Source organism: Heliconius melpomene, chromosome 2, assembly GCF_056956725.1.
Source record: "Heliconius melpomene rosina isolate 202511_hmr_F chromosome 2, ASM5695672v1, whole genome shotgun sequence".
NCBI lineage: Eukaryota > Metazoa > Arthropoda > Insecta > Lepidoptera > Nymphalidae > Heliconius > Heliconius melpomene.
Genome location: NC_140390.1, coordinates 5,373,178 through 5,394,169, shown reverse-complemented (window position 1 = coordinate 5,394,169; position 20,992 = coordinate 5,373,178). Strand labels below are relative to the sequence as shown.

General features: G+C 34.0%; 1 protein-coding gene across 4 annotated transcripts in view; it reads left to right on the top strand.

Moving 5' to 3' along the window:
- The window catches only part of Mhcl (Myosin heavy chain-like), a 192,967-nt gene that overhangs the window by 152,577 nt on the left and 19,398 nt on the right, over positions 1-20,992 (top strand). For all 4 annotated transcript variants that reach the window (XM_085199135.1, XM_085199125.1, XM_085199143.1 and 1 more), the window contains 3 exons: positions 975-1,123; positions 1,957-2,080; positions 18,187-18,276. In XM_085199135.1, the coding sequence (XP_085055261.1) occupies positions 975-1,123; positions 1,957-2,080; positions 18,187-18,276 (363 nt within the window). The remainder of the gene's footprint in view (positions 1-974; positions 1,124-1,956; positions 2,081-18,186; positions 18,277-20,992) is intronic.

The window sequence follows — 20,992 nt, the reverse complement described above, 5'->3', positions numbered from 1 at the left end:
CTATACTAAACTAGCCCATACCAATTCTAATAAAGTCTATATTATCAAAATAAAATATATGTATTTTTTTACAATAATATTATGTTTAAACGAAGCGCACCTCCATTAAAAACAGAGTCATTGACCAGGTGAAAGAAACATTAATATATTCATATGGCAATCATTTATTACAAAATAAACATGTCAGTTGTATAAGAAAGATTATTTTGTAATTATGCGTGACTGCGATTACAGAAATGCTGATATACTAAAGGAATTTTGTTACGAACTTACAACGTGCATTCGTTACATATTATATTCAAATGTATGCATGTAAGACTAGCGACCCGCTCGCGGCTTCGCCCGCTTGAACTATATAATTATTATTTCAACAATCTGCCATTTCTTTCGTTTTCTAATAATAATATAGTTTTAATAACTTTATCTATACGTTATCTATTATTTAAAACATGGGATATTTTGAATTCTATTAAATACTAGCGGCCCGCTCGCGGTTTCACCCGCGTGAACTATGTTATTATTAATTTCTGTCTCCATGACTACGTCCTAGTGACGTCTATGCAAAATTTGACCCTCCTAGCATTTGTAGTAAAGAAGTTTGATACAAACTTTCAACCACAAAAACAACCCCTTAGAAGTCGAATATTGCAAATTCCCGTCTTAGCGAGCACCTACGTCCTATAAGTAACTCCTATGCAAAATTTGAGATTCCTAGCACATGTAGTTTCTGAGATTTCGTGATGAGTGAGTGACCTTTCGATTTTATATATATAGATATAGATTTACACCTGTTTTCTTTGTGTTAAAGTATTTGTTTTTTTTAAAGTATAGAACCAGAGACAGACGAGCAAAAAAAAATTAAATGTAAAATATACATAAGATTTCTTTAATAAAATCTTCAAAATCACTGCCAAACTTGTTCTTTTCGATATATAAATAGTTTAATAATCTTTATTCTATGTATTTTGTTATAGATCATGTTCCGCGGCGGCGTGGTGGGCGAGCTGGACGCGAGGCGCGACGCCGCCCTCGCTCGCGTGCTCGTGCGTCTCCAGGCCAGAGCGCGTGGCCTGCTGGCACGCCGTCGTGCGCAGAGACTCCGTACCCAACACACTGCCGCTAGGTGAATAGAGTTGTTTTTTATTAATAAAGCGGCGTTGGGTTCCGCCACTCAAGACATAATGCCTCCAGAATTTTGCGGAAAGTGGGGAACGGAAGTGTCATTCTGGGGACCTACCTGCGTGCCATCCCTGCTATGTGCGGAATACGGGGTGAAGCTAAAAATAAGTAAAAATATACTTTGGCGAATTGTAAGAGTTGTAGATAATAGCCATTTTTTGTCCTTAATAGCATAAATACTTGTTAGAAGTTATTATTTTTTTATTATTCTTATTATCATTGCTTTTTTTTATAAAAAAATCGAATCTCAAAATCCTAGGTAAATATTAAAAAATATTACTAAATTTCTAATCTCTTTCAAAGCTTTATAAATATGTTTCTAGTTTCTTTTATAAACATTAAAACATAACTAACAGTTTAATAAATTATTTAACATTTATTGAAATTTACGTTTCACAATCACATCGACATTATGAAACTTTCAATATTGAGATGCTGCGTCTATAATCGTTGCGTGTCGCACGCACGGATTCCTCTCATTCCTCTTATTGCGATGACATTGTGGAGAATAACAAAAAACTGAAATATTTCATATTGTCATTTCTTCGCTGTGGTGTCGAGGCAAAAGGCGGCGTTCAGTTCCGCTACTCAACGTTCGATCTGGAAGATTTGCCTCCAGAAATCAGCGGAATGTGGAAAACGAAGTCTCTTGACACTAGGCCCCCTTTGCCTACCATGCTATATGCGTGATACAGCGTGAAGCTGAAAAAAAGGGAATTATTAATAGTAATTTATATCTCTATTAATAGTGATATCATTATCCTTTTAATAAAACAGATGCGTCCAACGCAACGTGCGCGCGTTCCTCGCGGTGCGGGACTGGCCGTGGTGGCGGCTTCTCGTACGCGTCACGCCACTGCTCGCCGTGCACCGCACAGAGCACAGACTCAAGCAGGCACAGGTAAGGATATTATATAGACCTCTAGGCCTGTATTTATAAACCACTCTCAAGTCTGAGATCGATCTTGAGACGTCGTGAATGAAAATTCGTAAATTATATATCTAAAAATGAAAACGGCATTAGTAGACCGATCTTAGATTTGAGAGGAACTTATAAATAAGCCCTAATGTGTTAAAAGATTTTTTTAATTGTATCGCAATTTAGATATTTTGGTGTTTTTTTAAATACTAAGAGCGTTTAAATAATTGTTTGATTTACTAATCAAATAATGAAATACCATAAATATTATACATTTTTAGTACTTATTTATAAAAAACATCAAAAATGGCGGTAGATGGAAGTTGGTACTTGTTACACAACCCCGACTGTCTCTATAGAAAAAGCAGCTTACCGCTTACTTTTAGAATGTAACGTGAACATTTTCATTCAAGGAAAAGTAATTAAAGTTAATATATAAGTACGTACATGTGACTGATGCAATCGTAGACCGCAAAGAATATAGTGGGTACATTTAATTTAACAAGTCCAGTAAGAACTTGATGCGAATTCTGAGTGGCCTACCGTACAGTTTCTTTTTTTGTTATGTTGCTTAACACTAGGTTCCCAATACTCACCCTGTTACCTATTTGTACCCCACACACAGTAAGGTAAGCAAAGGGAACCTAGTTTTAGGAGTCTCCATTCCCCACTTTCCGCCGAATTCTGGAAGCGTTGCGTATTGAGTGTCGCAACCAGCGTTGCCAGATTTTTTCTAGATGAAAAGCGGGATTTTTGAACATTTTAAGTAAAAAATAGGGACGCTTGCGCCAAAATCGGGGCGTCTGGCAACGCTGGTCGCAACCTTAGAGCGAAGAAATGAAAATATGAAATATTTCATTTCCTCGAATGGGATTCGAACCTGCAACCCATAGTGCTGTAGTCACGCGATTACGCCACAACTGGCCTCAAACTGTACAATTCCCAATAATAATTACGCTCACACTTTCTCTACGCGTTTTTTTCTTTCAACAAAACCAGTCGACGCAAGTATCAGGTAGACAGAATGTCTTTACAGTTGCGAAGTGAAGATAAACAACTTACATTGCATAATTATTATATGAATCGCTGTAATAATTTTAAAAGGAAATATTAACACAGAATAATTATTATGATTGTTTCTAAATTATATTGGTAATCGTACTGTTACAATCGATTGTTATATTATTTAAATAAATATTATAATTATTGTGAATTTTAGTGGAGGGAATTAAAGAGAAATGCACGAAAAAACATGTTTATCGAAGGTTACATTTTTACCCCTAGGTTCTCATTGCTTAGATTTTAGAAAAAGAAAAAGTAAGATAGCGTGTAATCTATATTAAAATTATTTATTTATTTATATATACTTTATTGCACAAAATTACAAAAAAACAATGTACAAAAGGCGGGCTTAACGCTAAAAGCATTCTCTCCCAGCCGACCTTGTCATGTGGGATAATGAGTATGCAGGTGTACAGAAGTAAAATATACATACATATACATACATACACATCCAATAAATATATAAATATACATATAATAACTAGTTATACATATAATATATAATTATAATAAAATATTACGGATATTATAAATAAAAGAAATAAAAAAAAAATACATAAAAATATAAACCATATAATAATATAGCATACCATATATACTCCAATATATACAATTAATTAAATAGATGAATATTATATATTTATGTTATTTTTTAAAAAATACTCTTTTACCCGGCGCTTGAATACCTCACGAGAGGGAGCTTTTCTTATGGGCTCGGGTAGCTCATTCCATAGCCTGACACCGGCGACCGCAAAGGAGTCAGACATGAACCCTGACGTATGCCGGGGTGTGGACAGCATAAAATTGGATTGGGAACGTAAGGATGTATCGTGGAAAGAGGAAAGGAAGGAAAAGTCAGAAGATAGATAAGTGGGAGACTGAGGATTGAAGAGGATGGAGTAAAGTAAACAAAGGACTCTAGACTTCCTGCGATCAGCCACAGAAAGCCAGCCAAGCTGCCTCCTATAAGATGATATACGGTCATACTTGCGGAGGTTATAAATAAAGCGTATACAAGTGTTGAGTATCCGCTCGAGCTTGTTTACCAGTTCTTTATTCATATCCAAGGAGCAAGCATCACCGTAATCAATAATAGGAAGCAGCAAGGTATTGACCAACTGTAGTTTGGTCTGCACAGGTAAGAAATTTTTGAGGCGCACCATTGAGTGCAAGGAAGCGTAAATTTTGCGGGACATATCTGCCACATGATTGCTCCAAGTTAATTTATTATCAATTATAATACCTAAGTCTTTTACAGTGGTGGTGAAATTGATGACCGTGCCATTATATGTTAAGTTGGGCAGTTTGCTGTAATCGAGCTTGGCTAGCTGTCGCGAGCTGCCGATAATTATAGCCTGACATTTGTCAGGATTAACATTTATTCCGTATTTGGACGACCAAATCGAAATGTTACGAAGATTACTGTTAAGAGAATTAACAACACCAACAATATTATCTACACTAGCGTGTTCATAAAGCTGCAAGTCATCAGCATAAAGATGGTATCGAGAGGTTATAACGGAAGTGATGGAGTTAATGAATAATGAAAAAAGAAGAGGAGATAGAATACCGCCTTGAGGGACACCAGCTGTCACATCATGCCAGTCAGAAGAGGTCTGGCCTACACGAACCGACTGCCGACGCCCCTGAAGATAAGACGAAAACCATTGTAAAGCTGTGCTGGAGACGTTAGCGCAGGATAAGAGTGCAATAAGAAGATCATGGTCTACGGCATTGAATGCATTACTGAAATCTATTAAAATAAGCACAGTTAAGTGCTTATTTTCCATTGCTGATCTAACGTCTTCAGTGACTCTCAGTAAAGCAGTAGTGGTGCTGTGACCAGTTCTAAATCCGGACTGTAGAGGGTTTAATAGATTGTATTTAGAAAAATGCCTAGAGATTTGTTGGTAAGCGGTGGATTCTAGAATTTTAGAGAGGAAAGGTAGGATAGAAATGGGACGAAAATGTGACGGTAGCGTAGGATTAGATATTTTAGGAAGTGGGAGAACAAATGCCTTGCGCCACATCACGGGAAACTGACTAGAGGAAAAAGAAAAATTAATAATGTGGGTTATTACAGGAACAAGGATGTGTAAAATAAGGGTGATCATACCACGACTAATATCGTCAGATCCTACCGCTTTAGAGGAGATAGCTAGAATGGTTTTCTTGGTATCATTATCACTGATAGAAGAAAAGGTAAAGGTAGGGAGGTTAATTTTCGGCAAACTGTGAATTTCAGAAAGAGTACAGGATTTAACACTAATATCAAGGGCAGAAGATGATGAAAAATGCATATTCAGGACATTCAAATTAAGATCAGGATTAATTGAGGAAGATGAAAGTTTGCCAATACCGAGGGACTTTAAAAATTTTAAAGTCGCTTCGGGAGAAGAATTGCGTATTTTATTAAAGATGTATTGGCGTTTTAATTTTCTACCCAACTGGTTACACTGATTCCTTGCAGCCTTATAAATGGACCAATTGAGATCACATCGATTGTTTTTAAATTTTGAAAAAGCCCTATCTCGCTTAGCCCTGGCTTTACGAAAATCGTCGTTAAACCATAAAGCTGGTTGGTTTTTGATTCGGATGAGTTGGATTGGTGCATGTCTGTCAAACAATCCAGTTATGTTTGAGGTCAACAGATCAACTTTCTCATCGATCGAACACAACACTTCGATCGCCGACCAGTCAATGCAGGAAGCATCGCTCTTAAGCTTCTCATGATTAAGGTTGGTGAAACTTCTAATTGAAAGAGTTTGTGGTTTTGGCTTGGGTGATTTTACTTTTAATGACGCAAAAACAAGGTCATGGAGAGAAAAACCTGGAGCAGAAAATTGACCAAATTTGGTGACAAGATCAGAATTTGATGTGATTATTAGGTCAAGCAGTGTATCAACATTGTTGGTGTGGTGAGTAGGGTTAAGTGGTAATAAATTTAAATTAAGTGACTCTAACATACAGTTAAGTTTTCTCGCTCGAGTATCATTTCGCAAGAGACACGTGTTAAAATCACCTGAGATTATAAGATGGGAGTAGTTAGCTAAAAGATCTTCGAAAAGAATCTCTAAGTTATTAAAATAATTACTATTAGGTGGGCAGTACACAACCCCAAGGGCAAACTTTACTCCTAGGTTTATTTCGATAAATATATATTCTAAGCACGATTCAGGTGAAGGAGTCGATTGACAGATGATTTTATACGAAATGTGACTTTTTAAGTATATGGCAACCCCACCGCCGACCCTTTCTAGACGATCGTTTCTTATTAGTATGTAGTCCGGGACAGAAAAGCAAGTAGATTGTAGTGAAGGTTTTAGCCAAGATTCGGAGATCAAAACGGCATGGATGTTATTTTGGTTGAAAGTGGTATAAAATTCGGAAAAGTGAGCAGGGATGCTCTGCGCATTAATGTGACAAAAATTAAAGTTTTTATGAAGCGGTGCAAATTCATTCGAAAGAACTATGTCAAGCGACAAACTGGGGTCATCCAAACTACAAAAGGAGCTACTGGATAACTCGTCATAGCTGAGCGCGGAATGATAAGAATCGATACTTGAATCCATAATATAATATTAAAAAAATAAAATTAAAATATATATATATATATATATATATACAAATATATTAAAATGAAAAATATAAATTTAAATAAATTACAATAAATATATATAAATAAAATAGTATGTTATAACTAAAAAAATATATATATATTAGATAAAACAAAAATAAATTAATTGTAAAGTGAATATGAAATAAACACACACATGACCTGATGGCTCGAGAAAATAAAAAGAAAAAATGTATATAAAACAAAATGATCATATCAGACTTAAACTAATGCTGTAATGATTAAAATGTATTCACATACATCCCACGACCTTAACTACAAACAATAAAAACTAAGTTACCAAAATACTGCTGTCCGTGTCACAAATATATTAACTTACTAATGACAGTTGACACTGACAGATAACATTAAGCAAGAAAGTTGTAAACACTAAAAGTAAACAGAACAAGAAAAAACTCATACTACCTATTATTGAAATATTATACTATTATAAAATAAAGAATAGTAAAGATTACATATTGCAATTACATAAGATACTTTAATAACAATAACCAGCATCAACAGAACAAGAAAAAACACATTCTACATTATTCATGATTTAAATTCATGATTATATTTAAATTCATGATTATAAAAAAGAAAAATTGGGGCCTGTCATGGCGCAGGGGTGCAACTGTGTGACTGGAAACGTGACTGGTTGTGGGTTCGATTCCCACTCGAGGAAATGAAATATTTCTTTAAAGTTATGTTTTCATTTCTTCGCTCTGGTGTCGAGACTAAGCGCGGCGTTGAGTTTCTCGAGAATTCAGCGGGAAAAGGGAAAAGGAATCTCTTAACATTAAATTCCCTCTGCCTACCTCGCTATGTGCGTGTTACAGCGTGAAAATGATTACAAATGGGACGCCACAACATTAATGTCGAAATAGATCTCTTATATCGTAGAGGTTATCTCGCGGCCGAGTTTTATTCACTAGCACCAACAAGACCACTTCCTGCTTATATAGATGTGAATTAAAGATTCATGGCAGAGGTCAACGACCCGAGATCAAAGTGCATAATCAACGTAATAATTGAGGAAGAGGATTTGATCGCAGCCTTCGTAATAAGGCATTGTCTTAGCTGGTGCATACGACGACGTTCACAAAAAGACATCGTTCTTCCACTGTTTGTATATTTGTTGAATCTTTTTGTATGTATAACTAGCGTTCCGCTCGCGGCTTCGCCCGCTTGATTTACATAATTATTAATTTACTAATCTTAAAATAATATTTATACCTATATTGAAAGTTAAAGTTTCGGTCAATTTGATAAAAACCAAATGTAAAACACTATTCTTTAAAATAGTTTAACTTTTTATTTATAAAAGAAAAATCTGCTTCACGCTGTATCCCGCACACAGTAGGGTAGGAAGGGGGAATCTAGTGATAAGACACTTCGTTTCCCACTTTCTGCCGAATTATGAATAATAAACGTAAGTAAACATATATAAAAATATATGTAAAAATACATATGCATATATGTAAAATATTTCTATGTAATAATTAATTTCCGTGTCGCAGTAAGAAGCGGAGACCTCACATATAAGTAATCTATGAACAGGTTATACATATAAACGGCATCTCACTGCTGTTTCCGGCCAAGCAGGCTTGGGATCTAATTGCTCTACGTCCAAGAGTTAAACCGTGCGTTAAAGAAATAGTTAAATATATTACAGGTTTTACGACATATTGAGATAAGCTGTGTGGGGTTTAGTTGTAAATGTGTATAGTTAAATCGTATGTTATAAAACTATTTATATTATATGGACATCGTCGCGCAGTGGAACAAGGGTGTGATTGTAAAGGGTTGTGCGTTCGATTTTCGCTCGAGGGAATAAATTATTATTAATTATTGTTTTCAAAAGCTGAGGATCGAGTGTCGTGGCGAGAATTGGGGAAGGCCTATGTCCAGCAGTGGACAAAAGATGGCTGTTGATGATGATGATGATGATTGTTTTCATTTCTTGGATCTGATAAGTAGGCAAAGCTTGGCGTTGAGTTCAATGCTTTAAAAATTGGGCAGAAAGTGGGAAACGGAGTGTCTCAACACTAGGTTCCCTCTGCTTACCCTGCTATATGCAGGATATGAAGCTAAAAAGAGATACATACTGTAGATTTTCACGTTGTGGCTTGTAAAATAGTATCGAGTGGCTTATCAAATCCGCTTACTCTTTTCCGGTCGTCGATTAAAACATTTTTTGGAACATGTAAATTATAGTAATTAAATTTATCACTTATACAAAACGGCTTACAAATTGCGTAATCTCTATTTATTATAGTATATGTTATATAATAAATTTTATACGTTTACTGTAACAGACGAAGCAAACTTTTAAAAAAATGTGTTTCTTAATTCTATTATTTTTATAAAATGCATAAATCATCGTCATCGTCATCATCATATAAAACTCTTGGAGGAGGTACTAAAATTGCATGTATGACTTCTAAAAAAAGCTATATCAATTTCTGGAGTGAGACCTCCCGGACGCCCAAGGAAGCGCTTGTTAGATGTTGTCATGCAGGACATGAGAGCCAATGGTCTAACCACCGAGGATGCAAAAGACCGTGCAAAGTGGAGCAGGTTGAGTAGCAAGGCAGACCCTGGTAGGAGCCGGAATTAATGCCAGAAGAAAGAAGAAGAATTTCTAAAAAAAACTAAAAGTATCTAAAAACAAGAATTTTTTTATTATAATTAACTATAGTTTTAAACTTAAATGAAATGTGTGACAGTATGACAAATAGAAACTTGTATCGACATTATGTCGCTTAATCCGACAACATTATCAAGTTAGGAGACCAACGTCCATTATGACATAAGTAGCTACAGTACGGTCAACCAGTTGTGGCCGACCTGAAATAAGGTTTTCTGAACTTATGCGCATTGTTCTCTTGGGAAGGACATGTTCAGAAGTAAGGAAAATCCTAAAACACATCCAGCACAGCCGTCTATAGCTAACTTCGGGAAGGCCACAACTTGTTGAACGTACTATACCCTGTTAACATACCACATGTCTGTTATGTCATACAAAATGCCAAAGATTTATGTAAACTAATCTTTCCGGTCATTGAGCTCAATATGTATCGATTTTCTCTTGCCGAGTGTGCCTTGTTGTTGTTGTGTGGTTTTTGACCATGTAGAATATATATTTGTTTATTTTTATGAGATATTTTCATATAAAATGTGGAACGGAGTGTCGTAACACTAGGTTCTCTACCTTTCTGTGTGCTTACAGTATGAAGCTCAAAAAATTATATATATAAGGTTATATCATTTATTGTAATATGGTTAAAAATTTTAATTACAGATATTAGGGCTTAATTAATATTATAAACCTCTTCCTGGCTAACAAACGTTTATTTAAAATGTATTTGAAATATTTTTATTTCCACGGTCTTGTTGGACAATGGGGCTTAGTCATTTGTTTTCAGTTCATTTTAACTTGAGTTGTGAATGAACTCTAAATGTTTCATTTGCAAAAGAATAAGAATATAATATAGATAATATTGTATTTAAAGACAACCCGTCAAAATGACAAAAAGAGGTCGTCATGGCGCAGGGATCACTCATGAGAATTAAATATTAAATATTTTCCTAGCTCTGGTAACGAGGCAAAACCCGGCGTTGGGTTCCGCTGCTCAACAGGTAATGTTTGTCATCACCACTATGTTCCCATGTTCCTTCTGCCTACCATCTTACGCGATAGAGCGTGAAGCTTAAAAAAAATAATATTTAATCATAAACTATAAACTCTGAGATGTCAATTGGAGTTTACCTGAAAGATACGTTTCTATTTTATTTTATTTATACAAACGTCTAATTGACGGCTTATTCTTTGAATTTAAATGTATAAAAAAATACACTCCTTTTCTTACAGAAGTCGGTTAAAAATGTTTACTTGTATATATGTAATTTCTTACTTTATGCACCTATAATATACTAACATATCATATTTCGTTCCCACAATAGCGTACCTTAATTGCATATTATATGCACCGTCATATAAGATTCCACGGATATCCTTACTTTCTGATATATGATTTGTGTTAAATATAAAAGTAAGAAAATTGAGTATATCTAGTCATCATCATCATCATCAGCCTGTCCTCGTCCACTGCTGGACATAGGCCTCTCCAATGGCACGCCACTGAGCTCGATCTTCACCTCTATCTAGTAGATCTAAGTATTCCAGTGTTTTTCATTTTTAACCGACTTCTGTAAGAAAAGGAGGTTATCAATTCGACTGTATTTTTTTTTAATTATTATTATTTTTTTTATGTTTGTTACCTCATAACTTTTGACTGGGTGAACCGATTTTGAAATTTTTTTTTTGTTTGAAAGGTGAAGCTTCCCGAATGGCCCCATTTTTTTTTGGTCCATGTCTGACAATGGTATCTATGAGAAAATCACATAAGTCTTAAATTTGCATTAGGAATGTGCGCGACAAATAGACGAATAACTCAATGTCGCGCCAACCGATTTTGATGATTCTTTTTTTATTTGAAAGGATACACTTCAAGGATAATTTGGTGAAAGTTTGGTTAGGTTCCGATTATGGGACCCGGTGAAAATTTAGAAAGTTTGGTAAAAAATTGATTATACTGTAATAGTTACAAGCAAAAACTTTTTAAATTGATGTCAGAGGTGAGATTCCTGATCGTTGCATTTCTTTTCAACCAACCTCAAAAAAGAGGATGTTCTCATTTTCAACCAACTTCAAAAAAGGGAGATTTTCAATTTGCCCGAATACTTTTTATGTATGTTCTTGTCAATATACCAAAATGTAACATTGCACAAAAATAATACCTAATTAAATAAAGTTTTACATAGGACAACCACAACCACTCGTTGACAACCACTACCACCACCATCACCACTCGTTTAAGAAGCATCATTTTAAGATCTACCCATCACTAAAAATCGTAAAATAAATTAATTTTTAACAAAAACAAAAACCGACTTCTAACAACGAACTAAAAAGTGAAAAATAATTATACAAAGATTTTATAATTTTGAAGTCGGTGTCAAACTAATGCTACAACACCTTTACTACAATATCTAATTACTAAGCCTGTTTGTTTTACTTGGCACCGACTTCAAAATTATAAAATCTTTGTATAATTATTTTTCACTTTTTAGTTCGTTGTTAGAAGTCGGTTTTTGTTTTTGTTAAAAATTAATTTATTTTTCCTCATCTTCTTCATTGGACAGAGGTAATCCATTAGATCACAAATATTTATCTAATTCTTCTTAGTGTAACAAAGATATAGTAGTCCATTCCGATTCCGATCCGAAGATTACATCAACGCATTTTAGAGACATTGCTTGTTGAGTGACGGAGCTTAACGCCGCTCTTTGTTCCATTATTAGAGCAGAAGATAATATATGAATGAAATTTATTCCGCCCAGTGAGAATCTAACCCATAGTCGTCGCGCTTACAAAATTAATACATTAAAATAAAATTGTGTTTTAAATGAACATAAATAATTTATATACGATACTTATTTTAACTGATAACCACATGTCACCCGCGATAAAAGTTAATGACAGCAAAAAAATGTAACAATTTTTATCGAAGAAAGATTTCAACTTAGTGGGTGGCAAACATATGGAGTAACGTTGATAAAAAAGAATATATTTATCTTGTTTTATTTCATTAATGTAAATTAAAAGACTTATTTGGGATTGGGATTATCATATTGCAGAAAGTGGAGAACGGAGTGTCTTGACACTAGGTTCCCTCTGGCTACCCTGCTGTTTGCGGGATACAGCGTGAAGTTGATTTGATTTAACTTTTAATTTATCATAGAGTGGTGATATAGACTTATGATCAATTAACGGTTTTATATTCTATTAATATTTTTACATTTTGCTAATAGTATGTTCAGTTTAATTGGTTCAGTTTTTTAATTTTGATTTCCTTTTATTTGATAAAATTGTGTTTGTCTTTAAATCCCGCACACAGCTGCTTTAGGCAGAGAGAACCCAGTGTTAAGACACTCTGTTCCCCACTTTCTGCCGAATTCTGGAGGCATTGCGTGTTGAGTGGCAGAACTCCTCATTTATTTTTTTATTGAAGATGCACACTATTTTCTTTCACTATTATTACTATATTCGATACAAATAACCAAATAATTTTTGTTCTATCCTTATCAGTATCGATTTTTAAGGATTTGTGGCTGATCGATATAAAAAATTTAGAAGTCACAAAATTTAGAATAAACGACATTTATGTTTTAATTATATATTACTCTCAAACCACAGCAAATTTTTCAAGTATCATATATTCTATAAATATTTATAACTGAAAATTATCGAACATTAAAATTCTATGACATTTTGTAAACTCCTAACGACTAAATATGGTGGGGAAAGCTGACAGCTAAAGCATATTGCAATTAATATTAACACCATACATGGTATATGCTCTCAACCAGATCGCCAGTATACTTTAACTATAGCTAGAAAGTGACACCATAATTTCTTACTGATGAAATTAACCTGGATTGATTTTTAATCTGGACTATGTACCCTATAAGAAACGTAAAGGTGAAATATTTACAATATAGTGGTAATATTTGGTAAAAGTACTATCAATATTCTGGCTCTTAAACGTTAAGAGAGAAGCTAAAGCTGTGTTTAGACACTCCGTTCCCATTAAGACACTTCCGTTCCCCACGTTCTGCCAAATACCTTGAGTTGAGGAACTCAACGCCACTCTTTCCCACGTTACCAGAGTGAGGAAATGAAAATATTAAATACATATTTCAGTCCCCCAAGTGGGAGCCCAACCCGCAAAGGTCCCATTTACAATTGCTGTTTGTGCCCCTACGCCACGACAACCTGTGGCTCTATAATAGTAGAATGAAAGCAGTATTTCTTTAAAGAAATTAAATAATATTAAATGTTTACTTGAGTTTATTTATTTTTGTATACATATATGGTAATAAATATAAAATACTAGCGGCCCGCTCGCGGTTTCACCCGCGTGAACTATGTTATTATTAATTTCTGTCTCCATGACTACGTCCTAGTGACGTCTATGCAAAATTTGATTTCGACCCCCAAAACAACCCCTTAGAAATCGAATATTGCAAATTCCCGTCTTAGCGAGCACCTACGTCCTATAAGTAACTCCTATGCAAAATTTGACATTCCTAGCACATGTAGTTTCTGAGATTTCGTGATGAGTGAGTGACCTTTCGATTTTATATATATATAGATAGATTGTTCGAATCCGTCTACGAAAGAAGCATTGAAGACTTTTATTCTATAAGAAACATGCTTAACTATTATAAAATACACAAACAATATAATAATACCAACCTTGCTGATATACTTAGGATCAGTCACAGAATAAACAATCACTACTTTTTACTTCAATTATAAATAGTCAGTCGAGTGTAAACGATAAAAAGCGTACCGTTCTACGGTCTTCCATAACGAGATATAACATTGAATCCATTAATTAGATCAGGGTTTTAAAATAACTGCATTTAATGTAAAAAAAGTCAGTGATGCTAACCCATTCGTGTTATGACGGTTGTAACGGGTTCTATTCCCACGCTTGTGAGTTTCATAGAATAGGGACGTTTAAAAAATGTTATTGTATTACAAATAAGTGCAATGGATGAACAATATCTTTGTTGTTTATTGTTTTTTTAAATTTAGATCTGTGTTATTGGTGCTACTTACATGTAGATATGGTGTAGGCTGCATGGGAGTTTTTTTTAATGAATGTTCTTCTTTTTCTTCAGCTCCATGCTGTATGGCAGTAGGTAGTAGTAGTATAGGCAGAGGGAGTCAAGTGTTAAGACACTCCCCATTTCCCACTAAATTCTGGAGATATTGCCTGTTGAGTGGCGAAACTTAACGCTGCGCTTGCCTCGACAGCATAGCGAAAAAAATATTAAATACTTCATTTCATCGGATGGGAATCAATTTCTTGGGTTTGAACCCACAACTGAATGTATCAATAGATTGTAATAAAAAACCTTATGGATTTAGAAATTATTTAAATTAATTACTTTTACACAGTTCAAAATTAAAATATAATGTTATTATTACAGTCAGTTAAAATTATATAAACAGTTTGAAAGGCAGGTTAATATACGAAGATGACAAATTGTCTTTGTTTAGTGGCAGTGTACACGAAGTGTTTTATTTCTCATTGTTTCACACAGCCCGGATAGAACAATTATAATTTGTGTTGGAGTTTTTATGTCTAGTTTTTGTACCATTAGCTACAGATTAGAAGCATTGGTGGTAGCAAAAATTAAAATATAGTTTTATTGAAGAAATTTTTAATATTATTATCAAGTATTAATATATCGACTTGGGGCAGTCGTGACGAAGGGGGCACACGCGTGTGACTGCGACAGGCTGTGGGCTCGATTCCCAGTCGAGGTAATAAAATTTATTTAAATTTCTTCCATTTCTTCAAAAGGATTCTGGAGGCATTGCGCTTTGTGTTCCGCCACTCAAAGCGTAATGCCTCCAGAATTCATCGGAAAATGGGGAGTGTCTTAACACTAGGGTCCCTGCAACATAATAGCGTGATGCTGAAAAAAATTATAAGTAAACCTCAGTTTTTAGACGTTTTACGCTAACAGTTAAACCACTCAATTACTAATTTAAATAATAAATAATAATTTAAACTAAATACTTATAAGGAACATGTCTAAAATATCTAATATATATCTAACTCCAAATTCAGTTTAAGAAACAAAGTATTAGATGGACATCTGATTTCTACAACAGCAGACAGAATCGTTCTGTTTCTACCTTCTTTTAATCACAACAAATTACTATTTAGTGCTAAAAATACATTCAAATTTTTCCAGTATACTTACATACAAATCGCTTATTTAAGCTAATTATAATAGATTTTAGCATATAAATGCAATATACGGTTCTTATAGATTTCATTTTCCGCGTCGTGAAAGCTGACACACTCGTATATGACAGAGGAATAACAAAACAGTTCCGCATGGTTGGATCTGGTGGGAGTTTGATGTTTTGTATGGAACAGCTAAGCCTGACAATGTCTAAATGGTGTAGTGGTTCGATTCGAAATCGAGGAAATGAGATATTTAATATTTTAATTTCTTCAACTTTCGCCATTCGAATTTAGCGAAAAATGGGGAAAGAAGTGTCTTAAAATTAGGTTTCCTCTGCCTATCCTGTTGTGTGCGGGATACAGCGTGAAGCATAATAATAAAAAAAACTAGTTTTTTTCATATCTATAGAAAAGTTATACCTACGAATTATTTTAACATGAATAGTATGTTATATAGGAAGGGCTCAACTGCGTAGTTGTGGGTAGCTGTGGTGACCGCAGTGCCATCGCTTATATAATACCTAGAACTTACGTGTCAACTTACGAAGGTGGGAATCGAAAGGAAACAGTTCTTGTTCAGGTTTTCTCTTTAATGGCGGCAATTAAGTATAGAATTTTAAAGCGGTCTCTCTCTCTCTACATGATTTTCTCTTCCCGGACAAGAAAGTGCGCACAATACATACATACGTACGTACCGTGTACGTCGCGTTTTACTTACTTTTTTTTGCTAATGGATAAATGACAGTCGTTCAAGTATTGCTTTTTTATTTATTTTTTTTATTATTTCTTAGAAATATTTAATATTTTTGTTAGGTTAAATCTCACATAATAATTGATTTCCAAAAAAAATATTATTGTCATATGTCATACAAAATTCAGCTTTACGTGTATTCGTAATATGTGTAATTAAGTCATATAATATGTAGGCCTGTATTTATAAACTGCTATCAAATTTGAGATCGATCTTGAGAACAAGCTTGAGACCAGCTTCACGTTGTATTCTGCACACAGCAGGGTATTATTATATTGCGTTTTTAGTGGCGGAACTTAACGCCGCGTTTTCTCTGGATACCAGGACGAAGAAATCAAAAAATAATTTAAATAAATATTTTTATTCGTCGAGTGGGGATCGAACTCAACCAGTCGCTCTTACAGTCACATACTATTTACTTTTTAATAATTCTATACATTTATTATTATAGCTCAGTGTACCACCAGCCTATATAATTGTATATGATTGTCAATTTGCGAGTATGATCGCCGCATTCAATCATCGTCGCGGTCTATTTCACTGCAGTTTCACTCATTTGCATAAACCAGTGTTGTATAGACCTATTACTAGTTTTACTATGGAATTTGTTTTTATTTATTACTTTTATGGTATTTATGCAATAAATTATGCTGTATTTTTAATATTTTTAAAGTGTTTTTCCTCAGTTAAGAGAGAATAGGAAATGTATAAGAATTTCATAGTAACGGGATTTGAACCTGCACCTCTTGGAAGTCCACCAAAGATAGAGGTGGAGTCGGAGGCCGCTTTTCCAAGAAACGCGCGTTCAAATTTTTATACGTTTTCTTAAAAGTAATAAACGCGTATCTTTATAAAGTTGTAGGTAGATACAATAAATGGTTAGATATTATATTGTAGCATGGCAATTAGATAATATTATTAAAGTATTCAAATTTGGAAAGAGTAAAAGATCACTACTTATTTATAAAGTTACATTCATCAACATCAAGATTTAAAAACAATGATTTAAGTCTCCACTCTACGCTTCAACAAATTCTCGTGATAAATGGTGAAACCAAAATAAATATCGTTTTGAAAGAAACACAAAGACACAATCTTCCTTTATATACTAAAAATATACAAGTGGCAGACTGCATAGTAATTAAAATTAACCATATTCAAAAGATTTTATCATTGCTAATTAATATAAAACGTATTTTAAATTTTATATTTATTGCAAACTTTCTTTATCTTCAGTTTATAGTATTTTAATCCAAATATATTTAAAACAAGTTATTTTTAATATACCATTTAGTGCACTCAAAACGAACCAAAAAGAATTTAAAATACCGATAAAAGATTAAAAACCTGCTTTCGAACATCCAAATGTAAATAGTCGTGTCGTATTTTAAAATTATGCAAGTCGATCGTTTCGATTCTTGTTGTTTATAATAATTGTTGTAAAGATATTTAGATTTTTATATGGTAAAACGTAGTCGTAGTTAATATGAGTAATCGCTGTATTTTTTTGATGCTTCACGCTGTATCCCGCTCATAGCAGGGTAGGCAGAGGGAACCTGGGAATCTAGTGCTAAGACACTCCGATCCCATTAAGACGGTTCCGTTGCCCACTTTCCGACGAATTCTGGAGGCATTTCATTGTTGAGTAGCGGAATTCAATGTTGCACTTTCATTCGTTATCAGAACGAGGAAATAAAAATGTAAAATATTCCATTTCATCGATTGGAAATCGAACTCACAACACACTAACGCTTGTGCCCACTATATTAAAAGTAATTATGCAGATTTTCTTATATTTATATATTTTTTCTTTTTTTTGCAGGACGAATTGGAAACACTCCGTGCGAAATTGGACAAAGTTGAAAATGAACGCACACACTACAAAAATGAAACGGAAAAACTTGAAACTAAGGTAGGTTTCTTTATTAAACATTTTAAAAGTTTTTTTAGTCTTGACATGTAAACGCCGAACGAAGAAAATATTTTATTTAAAATTAAATTAAATCAACTTCACGCTGTATCCCGCACACAACAGGGTAGGCAGAGGGAAGACAGAGGTCCGTTTCCCATTTTATGCCGAATTCTGGAGGCTTTGCGTGTTGAGTGGCAGAACACAACGCCGCACGTTGCCTTAACACCAGAGCAAAGAAATGGAAATATAAACTTAAATAAAAATGTCACTTCCTCGAATGGGGATCGAACTCACAACCGTCGCGTTACACTCACACACGTTACCTTGTGCCGCTGCGCTACGACGGCCTCGAAATATTCTATTTATTTTATAATTATTAGAATTATAACTAATCATTTTATAACATCCAAGAAATTATATCTACTACTACCCTACCATAATATATACCATCATAAAAATTTACATCTCGTAGCTTGTTTGATAAATATACTGATATAGGTACAAGAAAATATCCCATTAAGCATCTCTAAAATATTAGCTGGCATCTCCTTGGTGGGTTAGTTAGACGTTTATCACGTACGTACGTGAGTAACGAGAACTAGATAAGCCATGCCTGATATAGTGTTTTATCTAATTATCTTAGAAAGCACTAATTCTATTTTCAAATTAATTAATATTAACTTTTAGTTCTTGCAAAAACTTAGTTATATGACTATTGAAACTCTCTCTCTGAATATTGGGTAGGCAGAAGGAACTTGTTTAAACTCTCCGTTCCGCATTTTCCATTGAATTGTTGAAGCATTGCGTGTTGAGCTGAAGCACGCATTGCCTTATTACCAGAGCGAAGAAATTAAAATAACAATTCATTCCCCTGAGTGGGAATCGAATTCACTACCATCGTGTTTAAAGTCACACGCTTGCGTATATTCTCGACTATTAATAATACAACTTGGATGCATAAAATGGTCGTCAAAAGGTTATGACAACAGCAGTTTAATACAACTTTCTAGAACGTGGTAAAATTTAATAATTTCTCGTATTTACAATATTATTAAAACAGAAATTTCTCGTAAAATAGGATTCAATTATATATATATATATTTTTTAAATTTATAAGTACTACACCTGAAACTCGACTCTAAGCGCTTTTGGTATAGGTACAGAAAGGAAATTTCGGACCCTAAGTAAAGTATGGAAATTGAAAAATTGCAAAAGTCTTTTATTGCTGTTTTGGACTATAAATGAGGGTAGTTTACGATTTTATGTGTGAAAAAAAAATCTTTAAAAGTAGACTTCTTAGTACAAGTTCAAATAAAACCATTCGTGATTTTTCATTTACGATACCTAAGGACCTAAGGTGCCTAAGGACCATCGTTTTGTCACACAGCAGAGTGGGCAGAGGGAACCTACCTATGTAGGTAAGTACCCACTAAGTACCCACTTTCTGCCGAATTCTGAAGGCATTGCGTGTTGAGTGGCAGAATTCAACGCCGCGCTTTGCCTCGACACCAGAGCGAAGAAATGGAAATATAAACGTAAATAAATATTTCACTTTCTCGAGTGAGGATCGAACCTTCAACCGTCGGGTTACAGTGACACCCATGCGACGCTGCGCCATGAGAGGTTTTTAAAAACTTCCTTAAATAATACATAATTGCAATTACAAGATAGAATTGCTTTGAATTAGAATTTAAAAAAATGAACTAATATTATTTCTTTAAAGTTATTCACTTTTTTGGCTTGATGATTTGGTATTGAATATATACTACACAGATATATATATTTTGATTAAACCTGTATTGTAACCGATACGGCCCATATGTAAACCTTGACTGGGGTCATTTGCTCCTCTTCGAATATTTGCATAATTTGATTTTAAACTAAAATCTTAATTGCCTTTAAAATATCAAATTATTTTAGTTATAATTCTAGACTAACTTTTTATAGACTTCAGTAACATAACATTTAAATAGGATGTTAGGTTATATCTCTCTTTATATATCTGTATAAAGTGCTTTTGTCATTTTTTGTTGATCTTTTAAGAGTTCTCGAAAACAATTATGATTATTTTATTAATAGTTAAGATTTTCACACGTTTATTAATAAATATTAATTATATGATATTGCAGACAAACATTTTGGAGATTAACATTTTAGTTTCCCACTCGAGGAAATGACATATTTGATATTTTTATTTCTTGGCTCTGCTGTCGAGGCAAAAGGCGGCGTTGAGTACCGCCAACAACCAATGCCTCCAGTAAACATCGAAAACTGGAAAGAGAAATATCTTAAACACAAGGTGTGGCGTGAACATAAGGCGTGAATCTGAAAAATTGCTTCTAATTTCATACTAAATTTAATTAAATTATATACCTAAGGTTTATTTTTAGAGAAAAAAAAATCAGCTTCACGCTATATCCCGCACAAAGCATTTTCTTACATTGATTATTTTCTTACCGAGTGAACATTATGCAAAACTTCAGTAAACCTAACTTCAAGGCGGCCACGACTTGTTGACCGTACTGTATATATATTAAGTTGCCATTTGCTGTTACATTATTATTATTAAAGAACAATTTCCTGTAATCAAAGTTCTTTTAAAGTTTTTGAGGCAAGTTTTTTTACGATATATAAAATAAGAGTTTAATGTTAAGCTACGGATACGAGGTGTCATTATAGTAATAATATACAAGCGTTAAGTAGGATCTTTTTGCAA